At 43.3% G+C, this 12,991-nt stretch overlaps 1 protein-coding gene across 7 annotated transcripts in view; it reads left to right on the forward strand.

Annotated features, from left to right (window-relative positions):
- AP2B1 (adaptor related protein complex 2 subunit beta 1) overlaps window positions 1-12,991 on the forward strand; it is a 121,982-nt gene that overhangs the window by 105,690 nt on the left and 3,301 nt on the right. For all 7 annotated transcript variants that reach the window (XM_041000559.1, XM_041000564.1, XM_041000562.1 and 4 more), the window contains 2 exons: window positions 89-175; window positions 6,466-6,620. In XM_041000559.1, coding sequence (XP_040856493.1) covers window positions 89-175; window positions 6,466-6,620 — 242 coding nt within the window. The remainder of the gene's footprint in view (window positions 1-88; window positions 176-6,465; window positions 6,621-12,991) is intronic.

Genomic DNA, 12,991 nt, shown 5'->3' on the forward strand with positions numbered 1-12,991 from the left:
ATGATGAAGAAGAAATGATAAGGGCATGAGAAACAAGAATACTAACACTCTATATACATCTGTTCTTCCCCTCTGCTTCCCCGTACAGAACGCCAGGTCTTCCTTGCAACATGGAAGGATATTCCCAATGAAAATGAACTTCAGTTTCAGATTAAGGAATGTCATTTAAATGCTGGTAAGTAATATCTCCAAATTCCACTTCATTTTAGCCAAAATAAATACTTGAAATGCAAGTTTTTAAAACCTCATCTTTCCACATCTCACCAGTGTGTTTTTAATGAGTATATGTGAATACTTGGAATATACTGATGTATATGATACTAGATTACTTATGAGCTAACACATTTAGGAAAAATAACTAGAATGCAACTGTCTGCCCAGTTCCTGAGTAGGTGAAAGATGTGTTGATCATATTATTGTTCATCCTAAACGTTAAGTAATTGAAGTGGCATTTGAAATATGCAGTTTTATAAGAGTTGAAAGGGCCTTCTCTTCTTCTCTGTCAGTCTTTGCTATTGGAGGAAAGGTGACCAAGTCTGTATATAGAATCTTATATTTATAATTAGACAGTGTGTCATGTTGATTAAAGCCTGATGTCTTGTGTCAATTTCCATATGATGATTCTAACTTTAAATCATTGTTTAAAAGTCCCAGATTGTTTTGTCATGATTTTATCACTGTGTTAGTAATACCAAAGGAGTAACTCCAAAGAACAGCTGCTCTCAGCCTCTGGAGCTTTGTAACCTGCAGCGTTCTGAGGAGTGCCAGGGGACCTAAGCTGTTCTGTCCTACTGACTGAGTTTCGTGTGTGTGTGTGTGTTCATCTGTCCATCCATCCATCCGTCCCCTAGGCAATTAGGACAGGGCTTTGGGAGTTGGGTGAAAGTGAGCTGTGGTGCTTGGGCAGTACCTCTTCTTTCCTTCTCCATCATTTCCTCCTCCCTGTAAGTACGTTAGTGGTTCTCAGCAGGATTTTCAGTACACTGCCATCCTCTCATTGCAGCTGGAGTCGGCCACTAGGGGAGGGCAGCAGTAAGGCAGTAGAGAAGGTAGAAGAAATCTACCTTATCTCGATTTTTCCATTTTAAATTGGGGGCGGGGAGGAGGGCCTCTGTGTTCTATCTGTCTTCTGTATCCAGGAGGATTTCTCCATATACAGCCTTTGATGAACCCCAGCTGGAAATAGTGATCAGACTCTTTGTAAGTGGGATGAATCCTGTAGAAGCTCTCAGACTTCCAGGAACCTGATGTGCTGCCTAAATCCCTCAGAAATCAGAGACAGATCAGCATCTTTGACTGTAGAAACTTCCAGCCAAAATTAGTTTCTGATAATGGTTAATATCTTTTGAGCCCTTAGTTGCTTCTATGATTTACCTAGAAACAAGTAATTTGTTGATTTTCTTCATGTTGTTCCACGCTTATAAGTGGAAGGCAGTGTCACTGGTTCCTATCTTTGAGGCTCACTACTCAGTTACCATGAACTCACATTTTTTTGAGTTCATGATGTTGGGCAACTTTCCACAGTAGCTGTTTTTCTTCAAGAAGCCCTTGGATGCAGAATCCACAGTGGCTAAAGGCGAGAACCAAAGTGAATCCTATTAAAGCAGCCTCTATACACAGCCTGGAAGAGACCACCCCCTGGGTATAGTTGCCCTCACTGTTGTGAGATGGCAGCATTTCAAATGATGCATTCCAGAGAATACTTGGCCTTCAAGAAAAAGGGTGTGGGGGCTCTGGTCTCTTGAAGTTGAAAAATGTACCTCTCTTGGAAGTTGTCTTTACAGGTTAACACACTAAAACTGTAAGAAACCTGTTTAGTTCAGTATTAATGGAATTTGATTTTAAAAACACAAAGCACTTATTTTTAAATTTTTGGGTATTAAAAAATATTTACTTATTTATTTATTTAAGAGAACCCTCATCTTCTGATTCATTCCCAAATGCCTGCAACTGTTTGGGCTAGGCCTTGGACCAGGAGCTGGAAGTTTAATCCAGATCTCCCACATGGATGACCAGAGCTCATTTACTTGAGTTATCACTGCTGCATTAACCAGAAGCAAAATTGGGAGCTGGAACCAGGAATTGAACCCAGATACTTAGATATGGACCAAAGGAGTTTTAATCAGCATCTTAAGGTGCTTGGCCAAACCACTATGTACTAGTTTATAACATCTTTTGGAGCACCAGCGTTCCTTGAACATCGTCTGGGAAACTGGCCAATAGAGAAAGGCCAGAGTTACTAGAAAGTAGGATTGGTTTCTCTGGTTTTGTATGAAAACTTTATGCTTTCCCGTAAAAGAAAATGGAAGTTTGAGTAACAGGTCTCTAGTCTGGCCTGCCAGAATAATACTAAGGAAAGATCCCTCTGCCAGGCTGAAGTTCTGAACCTTTGCTGTATCTTGGTGTATGTGTTTGTGATCTTGCCAAGGAAGAAATGCCTGGCCTTTATCCCAGTGGGGTGTGTTTGATCAGTGTAATCATGGCCTGGTGCCAGTCCCTTCTGCCCTAAGTATTCCAGATACCAACGAATCTATCTTCTACTGATACACTGCTCTGCAACAGTGTAGCACAGGAGCCCAAGGCCACCATCTTCCCGCGCTGAATCACTGCTAATCTTGCTAAGACCACTTCCTGTAATTAATCCTTTCTAGTTTTTCCTTTGACCCCAGTCCCAAGTCTGTAGTGGCCTGGCCTTTGCATTTCCTTCCAGCCTGAGGACTCTATTAACATGAGCATTTTCCGGTTTAGTGCCTTCTGATTCAACACCCTGGGTCTAGCTGAGAGCTAAAAATACCATCCTTTCCAGCTGATCTGCTCTAATCACAATAGCACCAGCACTTTAAATAGCTTTTCTGTGCTAGCATAGACATTCGACAGATGGAACGAATGCTCAGGGCTACAAGAAGTCACGGGCTTAAGGACTTAGCAACCACAGATAGAGCTTTTACTTCTGCTCTTTCATCTCTTTGTAGAGAAGAAAAAAAATCTTCCAAAGTCTTAATAATTGATTAGCTCTTAATAGAAAGGTGCATGTGTTGGGATGTTTGTGATCCCATTAGTTGTTTAACTGCTAGGAAATGCTGGGTCAGAAAGTACAAATCAATAGGACCTCCTGCTTCCTACCGTGGTTATTTCTGTCTATGTCAGAGGACCTATGTGAATTTGGTTTGCATCTGTCCGTTAAAGGTGCATGTGTGTTAGTTTGTATCTGGGATCACTACCTTAAGTACACAAGAAGTAGGTACATCTTTAGCCATGACCAGAAATAAATCTTTGTGACAAAAGCATTTGTACAAACCTGATGGACTTTCAAAACTTTTTATTTACTTGTTTAATTTAATTTGAATGGCTTAAAGAGATTTCCTATCCTCTGGTTCACTGTCCAAATGATCACAGTAGCTGGGACTGGTCCAACCTAAAGCTTGAAGCCAGGAACTCAATCCGGATCTCCCAGGTGGGTGGCAAGGACCCAACTACTGAGCATCACCTGCTGTCAGTCTCCCAGAGTGCACATTAGGAGGAACCTGATGAAGTCAGGAATAGAACAGGCATTCAAACCCAGACACTCTAATACGGGATGCAGGTGCCACAAGCAAAACCTTATTCACTAGGCCAGATGCCTGCCCACAAACCTGTTTTCAGTTATTATTTTGATGTTGGTTTTTACTCTAAAAAGCAGAGACGTCTTTACAAATAGGCACTCAAGTAAGATGTAGCTATGTCTTCTAGCATAGTGACTAGCTAAGAATGAGGTCTGTTTCTTTGCTTGTGGTTGCCCATCCTTTGGGCCATCCCAAAATGTAAAGGCTGGATCTGGCATGTGGTACGGGAAGTTAAGCCACCACCTGCAATACTGGCATCCTATGTGAGTGTCAACTGTAGTCCTGGCTGTTGTGCTTCTTATACAGCTTCCCTCTAATGCATCTAGAAAAGCAGTAGAAAATAGTCCAAATACTTGAGCCCCTGCCACCCGTGGAGGAACCTGGTTAAAACTCCTGGTTTCATCTTGGCCCAGCACTGGCCATTGTGATCTTTAAATAAAAGTAAACTCTTTGTTTTTCAACAGGAATAGTCATTTTGGACTTGCTAATACATACCACAGCAAAGCCCCCAAATACAGATTCCCCCCATTGCCAATCTGTAGTCCCAGTGCCCTCTTCCCCCTCAGTGCTGCTGGAAGAGGTATGGCCTAAGCTAAGGGAGAAAGATACAAGGAAGACCACATCCATAGCCCTTAAGAGTTCAGGCTCCAGATTGCAAGAACCAAATGGGCAGAAGGAGACAAATGAACCAGACAGAAGTCACATCTTGAAGCAAATGTAACCATATTTAGTCATCTTTTTTTGATCTGTGCTTTGTGGGAAGATCTCAGTGTCTTCTAACTCAGATGATATCATCAGCACACACTGAAACAATTAGCATCACATTCTCCTCTCAGAGTCTCATAACCAAGCTTCCATGGAGGGGAAAAACAGCCAAATGAAAAATGTGTTACCTTCTGAGTGAGTCCAGCCCAGTCTCTCTGGAATGACTTGTTACATCTGGCTCTCATGCCACTCTTTATCTCTTGTTTTGTTTTGTTTTGTTTTGTTTTAATCTGCTGCCTCCCCAGATCCCAGAAGCAACTCCCTAACTTGGCCCAAACTGAGAACTCAATCCAGGTCTCACACATGGGTGGTAGAGACCTCACTGCTTGAGCCATCACCTGTTGCCTTTCAGGAAGCTCTGCTCCCAGATGTGGGCATCCCAAATGAAGTCTTTTTTTTTTTTTTAAGATTTGTTTATTTTTATTACAAAGTCAGATATACAGAAGGGAGGAGGGACAGAGAGGAAGATCTTCCATCCACCGATTCACCCCACAAGCTGCCACAACAGCTGGAGCTGAGCCAGTCTGAAGCCAGAAGCCAGGAGCTCCTCCAGGTCTCCCACACAGGTGCAGAGTCCCAGAGCCCTGGGCCGTCCTTGACTGCTTTCCCAAGCCACAAGCAGGGAACTCGAAGAGGGGAAGCAGGGCTGCCGGGATTAGAACTGGCACGCATATGGGATCCCAGGCGTGCAAGACGAGGACCTCAACCACTGCACTATCACTCTGGGCCCCCAGATGAAGTCTTAACCATTATGCAAAATATCTGTCCCCACACCATTCCCAATCAGTACACTTAACAGAACCTGATTGTCCCATAGTCTCTAAATCCTCAAACTCAAACCTGCCTTGTAAAATGTATAGAAATTGGCTCATACTTGCACATGTTATAGAGTCTTTCCTCCAATTAGTCTTCTAGTAGAAATTATTTGACAGGAGCAGTTTCTGGTCAAAATGTTTCCAAATAAAATTGTAGCCATTTCATTTGTATGCTGCCTGGCTGGTTTTTGTTCTTGTTGTTTTGGTTTAATTAGATTTAGCTTTTGTTGCTGTTGTTGTTGTTTCTCTAATTCGTCGAGGACAGAGATAGTTCTTTTCTTAGTTTGTCTTCTCTTACAGAAGTGGTCATCCTCTGAGTGTTGGAATGTGGGCCTGTTTGTCTAGTCTACAATATGTTTGTGCTACAGGGTTGCTGTTCAACAGAGGCTCCTACTCCATGTGGGTGCTGTTGTGTGTAGTTGTAGGATATGGACAAGAGCCATGAAAGCTAGCAGTGACTTTTACAACCAAAAGCAAGCCCCTACATGATAAAGACGACGCTTTCAAAAGTCATCCAGCTCCAGCTGGTGACGTTACCTAGCAACCTAACAGCTGGAAGAGCCTTCCACTGTGGAAACCAGATAGGAACCAGAACCACCTGACCACCCCAGGCACATTGAGGCCCGTCCCTCCTGTAGTGCTGCATGTAATGACCTTAAGAAAGTGTCTTTGGTTCTTCAAATAAAGCCAATTCTCAAGCAGTAACTACTCTACATTTTGAGTTGGTGACTGTGATGACTTCATTACTGCCAGCAGCAACATTTGCCATTTCATAATAGTGATCACCTTTGCATAACTTCAGTCTTTTGTGGATACTGTTTACTAATTTGGAGTTGCAGTATTCCCTAAAGGATTAAGAAATCATTTCCTGGCTTTTGAAAACAAAAATCGTTGTTGCCTACAGATAGATGAATTTGGGCCAGCAGGATTTCTGTGCCTCTGTGCGGGTGCCTGACCCTGCTGGCTGAGGCTCAGGGGCTCAGGAGGTAGTGGGTGGCTCAGAGCTCATTAGACCCACCTGTTTCGGGGTCTCTCACGGTAACCCCTGCAACTGGCATGGTTGCACCTTTTTCTGTTTTCTACCTGGAAACCGATCAGGTACTTCATGAGCCTGTTCTTTACCTTTGCTGGTGTGTGGGAGAAGTACTTTGTGAAATATGTGAGTGTGCACATTCCTTAGAGCGACTCAAGCACACTTGACTGAATAGGATGTCAGCAGAGAGGTGGTGTGATTTCTTTGAAATGTTAACTGAAGGCATTGGGCTTTGACTCTGTCCTTCTAGACACTGTCTCCAGCAAGTTGCAGAACAACAATGTTTATACGATTGCCAAGAGGAATGTGGAAGGGCAGGACATGCTGTACCAATCCCTGAAGCTCACCAATGGCATTTGGATTTTGGCTGAACTCCGTATCCAACCAGGAAACCCCAATTACACGGTAAGGCCTTTCTTGGCATGAGTGACTGGATTAGAGCAGGGGAGGAAGAACTTTTTTTTTCTTTTCTTCTTAGCACCTTGGAAGAACTTCTAGAAGAGCTCAGTCCTGAAATGCCTGAAACAAGCCATCACTAGAGAAGCCCCACATTGCTCCAGCAGAAGATCTTTCTGCAGTGTCTGCCCCATCCAGCAGTCACCATGCCCCTGGCAGCAGAGCTCTTACTGCTCATGGTGTTTAAGAGTTGCCCATAAAAACTTGGCATCTTCGCCTTCAGTATCGTTAGTACTTAGCTGTGCATGTGATACTATAATCAACAACTAGAGAAAGTGTTCATGTAGCTAAGTACAAAACATCCCTGCTCTTGTAGCTGGTGACATAAGAATATCAGTCATGAAGAGGAGTCTTTTTGTGGCCTGAAATACTTGTCAGGAAAGCTGAGGCAGAATGAAACAAGCCTTTAGCTTCCTGGAAGAGGCCTTTGGTTTTGGTAACTTTCTTTAGTACTGCGCTGAACTGGAATAAAAAAGTCTGTCAGTACTCACAGGGCGGTGGCAGTTACTTTGTTATACAGCAGACTGATACTGCAAGCACTGTTTGTTTGCTGTTGTACAGTGTGGTCTTATAATAGGATGCTGCTTGGAATGTGCATTTTGAAAAGAAAAGGAAAACTCTTTGGCCTGGAGGAAAATAGGTTTGCTAAAAATTACCTAACTTGCAAAGTAGAGAGACAGACAGAGAGGAAGCTGTCAATCTTGCATCTGCTAGTTTACTCTCCCAACTGCCTGAACTGGTGAGGCTGGACCAGGCTGAAGCCAGGAGCCTGAAACTAAACCCAGGTCTCCATTGTGAATGTCGGACTCCAGTACTTACTGTCTCCCAGGGTACCTTGGCAGGAAGCTGGATTGCCCTAAATATTGTCCCAGACACCTTCCCTTAAGGGAGAAATGCCTGATTCCTCTGTTGTGTTTGAGACTTTTTTTGGAGCAGAGAGGAAAGTGACAAAGAAGTAAGTTTCAATATTGGAAAATTTTGTGTGCAGGCATTAAATTAAGGTGCAGGCATTTGGCAAGCAGTGAAGACACTGCTTGATACACCCATATCCTATATCAGTGTGCCTGGGTATGGGCCAGGCTTCACTTCCTTTTTTACGTATATACATTTTTTATTTTTATTTTTCATGCTATTCACATTGTTGATCAGGGTGGGAAGGATTGAGAGTTAGGGAAAAGTGGGTGTGATCTTTGCTTCCAAATTTTCTGTTTCTTCTTCATTTGTCTGGGAGAAGGGGTGAGATAAGAGAAGCCGTATCCAGCCTCCAAACTGCCCCAGTCCCCGGAGGTCCCGACGTGGTGCACCCTCCAAGAGTTCCACTCAGGTAGTTTCCGTAGTTCTGAAATGCTGTTGATCTCGCTGATTGAAGGATGAGGGAACTCTTCCAATGTCCATTGACTGACACAGTCAACCATAGAGTTTCCATTTGCCCCGATTTTTGCTGTCACTATTTGGCTGGGGTAATTGTCCACTTTACTCTCTTCTCCTTCCTCTGCTATGGTACCAGATGCCTTCTGCAGGTTCAAATAGACTGCCTTATCCTCCATGTGTATCCAGGCCCACCGTCCACTACTCCACCTTTTCCACTGGGGAGGACGAGTTTTGCAGGCAGGCCCAAGGACCTGGCCAGGCAACCCAGCCCCCCAAACTTAAAATTTAAGTTTGCTACTAACAGACACCCAAGGAAGAAGTAGTGATGTCTCAAGTACTAAAATCTATAATTACTTGGAAAACCTGAGCTGAATTCCATGCTTTAGCCAGGCCCAGCTCCAAACCCAGCTTATTGGGGACGTTGGGGGAGTGAACTAATGAATAGAAGATAAATATTATCTGTTGTAAATAGATAAATAGATGAATTGTTATTAAATTGAATTTATTTTTTAAAAGGGAGGAAGATGGATTTAAAAGATTTTTTTAGAAGATTTATTTATTTTTGGGCCCGGTGGCGTGGTCTAGCGGCTAAAGTCCTCACCTTGAATGCACTGGGATCCCATATGGGCACTGGATCTAATCCCAGCAGCTCCACTTCCCGTCCAGCTCCCTGCTTGTGGCCTGGGAAAGCAGTCGAGAAAGGCCCAAAACCTTGGGATCCTGTACCCCCATGGGAGACCTGGAAGAGGTTCCTGGTTCCCTGCTTCAGGTCAGCGCAGCACTGGTCATTGTACTCACTTGGGGAGAGAATCATCAGACAGAAGATCTTCCTCTCTGTCTCTCCTCCTCTCTGTATATCTGATTTTGCAAATAAAATAACTTTCCAATAAAATAAATAAAAAATTTTTAAGATTTTTTTTTAAAGACTTATTTATTTTTATTACAAAGTCAGATATACAGAGAGGACAGAGAGAGGAAGATCTTCTGTCCAATGATTCATTCCCCAAATGACCTCAATGGCCAGAGATGAGCCGATATGAAGCCAAGAGCCAGGAACTTCCTCCTGGTCTCCCACATGGGTGCAGGGTCCCAAGACTTTGAGCCATCCTCCACTGCTTTCCCAGACCACTAGCAGGAAGCTGGATGGGAAGTGGAGCTGCCGGATTAGAACCAGCGCCTATATGGGATCCCGGAGCGCACAAGGCGAGGACTTTAGCCACTAGGCCACGCCGCTGGGCCCACTTTAAAAGATTAACTCAATATGAGAAATTTTGAAGTTCATACACATGAGTAAGGTCTTCAAAAAAATTCATGAAGAGAGTCTCCCATATGGGTGTAGAGGCCCAAAAAATTGAGCCCTTTTCTGCTGTTTTCCCTGGCACAATACTAGGGAACTGAATGGAAAGTTGAGCAGCCAGGACTCAAATAAGTACCTATATGAGATGCCATTATTGCAGGTGTCAGCTTAGCCTGTTTTGTCACAATGCCAGCCTCTGGCCTAGGTCTTTAATTCTTTGCCTGTAACACCTACATCCCATATTAGAATGCCTGGTCTGAGCCCTGGCTACTCTGTGTCTGATCTATCGTCCCACTGACGTGTACTCTGGGAGGCAGACACTAGGTGATCGAGTCCCTGCCATGCATGCCAGAGACCAGGAATGAATTTCAAGCTGCTGGCGTTGGGCTGTGACAGGCACTTGGAAGATCTTTGTTTGACTTTGTTTCTTTTTTCTCTCTGCCTTAAAAAAATCAGAAACTGAGTATTATGAGGCATTGTGCAGCAGTGGGTTAACCTGTTGCTTATAATACAGAGCACCAGTTTGTGCTATTTCCAGTCAGGCTCCCTTCTAGTGCACCTGGGCAGGCAATGAAAGGTGGTCCACTGTACTTACAGCCCTTCTACTTGTCTGGGAGGCCAGCATGGAGTTCCTGGCTTTGGCCTGGCCCATACATGGTTGTTGTGGCCAGTGGAGGAATAAATCATTAAATGGAAGATGTCTTTATATCTCTGTCTTGTTGCTCTTTCAAATAAACAATCTTAAAAATAAATGAAGATTGTGGACAAAGCTATGCATTAGCCAAAATATTTATCTTTTAGTTCTGTTGTTTCACAGACTTTCTGAAGTAGTCTCATGTATCAAGGGACTAGTACCCAGGACTGAAGAGTTGTAGTGTTTTCTCCGGCAGCCCCCTGTTGTGAACTCAGCTGGCAGAGTGTGCGTGTGTGTGAGCTGCTGAATCCTGTCTCCTGAGAAATTCCCAAGTGCTTGTGAGGTGGGAAACTCTGGGCCTCTACCTTTATCTGCAGGTCCTTTATCTTGTTTGAAGACTCGTCTCCGTCATTGACCCAGAAGTCCCTGAGAACAGAAAGCTCTTCTTTGCTGTTTGCAGGGGACCGGGTCTATTGCTGCAAAATCAAGGCCTTGTGAAGTCTTTACATTGACCTTGACTTTTGTCTAAGTTATTCACTTTCTACCTTTTCTATGACAGAATGGTAGTCTGCCTCAGGCGTGCCATTTACTGAAGGACATTTCCTCCCTTGTTTGTTAAAAACATTAAAAAAATTTTTTTCAGATCATTGTAGATGCGCATGCAGTAGGATGAAATAATGCAGTGACTTGTTCCCTTCAGCATCCCAAGGTATTCTCCGAAAATGATCTCTATCCATGTGACTTAGGAAAGTATACAAAATCATGTAGGTCAAGAAGTTCTTACCTCTGCTTTAGGACACCTGCGGAGCTGCCTGGCTAGTCTTCAAGGAGTTGCCACCCGAAAGGCTGCCGTGCCCCTGCATTGTCACTCTACAGAAGCCTGGGTGCCAATCTGCATACCATGATGGAGTTGGGAGGTGTGCCAGGCAAAACAGAGAGCTGGAAATAGGGTTAGAGCCTAAAAAGAAGGCTGAATTTTTGATGTACCTAAAAATGCAGATAGTGATGCTGACCTTGGAGTTGAAATGCTGTCCTGGAGGACTTGCAGAGTTCATAGTCAGATGGGCCTTTCCACAAGCCGCCCTGCCATGCTGTGCAGGGAAGTGAGTGTACAGCAGGGCAGGAGAAAAAGCCTCCAGAGAGGAATGGAAGACTCTGTAACACGTCTTCCAGAGAAGGGAGTCAGACTTTGTTAAGGAAGCAGTGTTGTCTTAAGGGTCATGAACAACAAAAGGAATCTCCAAATGGTAGAACTTCAAGCATTGTTAAAAAAAGAAGTGACAACTGCAGAGCCATTTCAAAAGAGAGAAGCTCCTGAAGCGAGCAGAAGACTGAAGAGACTGCTCTGTCATCTGGAGTTAGTGCCCGTGACCTTGCCTTCCCCTCCCGCTTTGCTGAGCCCACATGTTCCCCAGTAGAATTTTCTACCACCTTGGCAAAGCAGAAGCTGAAGAGGAGGAAAATGAACAGGAGTTGCCTAAATAGGGAGGTTGAGAGTCCAGGAAATGCCCAAAGCTGCAACTTGGATCAAAGTAGAGAGCTATTTTCTATATATATATTTATATTCTTTCTTAAAAAGATTTTATTTCAAATGTAAAGAGATTGAAAAATCTTCCATTGCTAGTTCACTCCTCAAACACCTGTATTAGTGGGGGATGGGCCAACCAAAGCCAAGAACCAAGAATTCCTTCAAGGTTTCCCACATGGTGGCAGGGGCTCATTTTCTTCAAGTATCATCTGCTACCTCCCAACACAGTCTAGGGAGCTGGATTGCAGAGTCAGTACTGCATCCCAGAGCTCTGAGATTTTCCCAACACCCACTCCTGTATTTTCTTAAATTGAATGTTGTTTAATGTTGTTTGTGATATTTTTTGTTTATCCAAATTGTACCTCTGACAAGCAAATAAGTTTTGAAAATGGTTTGGAGATAATATTACAACTATAACTGAACAACATCTTAGGACTTTTTTGGGGGGGTTAACCACTGTCTTTCTGACTTTTCTTCCAAAGATATTGTCACTTTCTATAGTATTTAAAATTGTACAGAGTCTCTGTAGAGAGAATACAGAGGTAAAAATATTTTAAAATGTCATAGTGTAGCTGGCATTATAGCATATTATATTAAGCTGCTGCCTTTGATGCCAACATCCCACATGGGTGCTAGTTCACGTCCCAGTTGTTCCACTTCTGATTGCCTCCTCATGGCCTGGGAAAATGGCCCAATTGCTTGGACCACTACCACCAACATGGGGGCCTAGATGAAGCTCCTGGCTTTGTCCTGGCTCAAACATGGCTATTGGCAGGCACACGGGCAATGAGCCAAAGAATGGAAGATCTCTGTGACTGTCCCTCTCACTCTGTAACTCTGCCTTTTAAAATAAGAAAATTAAATGAGTTGAATGCAAATCATATATATATATATATGATTAAAGACAACTTTTGCTGATATCCACCAATACATTAGCAATGATTTCGGTAATAGGAAAAAAAAGTGATTAAGTTTCTGTTTCTAGAATATATTTTGTGTAACTCTCTGTTATATTTTATAATTTTAACCTAATATAATTAAGGGATCCAAATCTGGAAGTTAAATTTTGTCTTTATTGATATAAAAAGTGAAATTCTCAATATTGAACATTGAAATCTAATGTTGATGTTTAATTTGGCAGTCATTGAGACTGAAAGCTCAGTCTTGTCTTTTTTTATTTAAGATTAATTTATTTTATTGGAAAGGTAGATTTACAGAGGGAAAGAGCTGAGCCGATCCAAAACAGGAGTCAAGAGCTTCTTCTGGATCTCCTACATGGATGCAGGGTCCCAAAGCTTTGGGCCATCCTCGACTGCTTTCCCAGGCCACAAGCAGGGAGCTGGATGGGAAGTGGAATAGCTGAGACATGAACCTGCGCTCACATGGGATCTGAGTGCTTGGAGGTGGAAGATTAGCCAATTGAGCCATCGCACCTGGCCCTTGTTTTCTTAGAGTACTGTCCAGTACAGTATGGAATATAGTAAGCACGA

Source organism: Ochotona curzoniae, unplaced genomic scaffold, assembly GCF_017591425.1.
Source record: "Ochotona curzoniae isolate NIBS_2020 unplaced genomic scaffold, NIBS_Ocur_1.0 scaffold_2453, whole genome shotgun sequence".
Taxonomy (NCBI): domain Eukaryota; kingdom Metazoa; phylum Chordata; class Mammalia; order Lagomorpha; family Ochotonidae; genus Ochotona; species Ochotona curzoniae.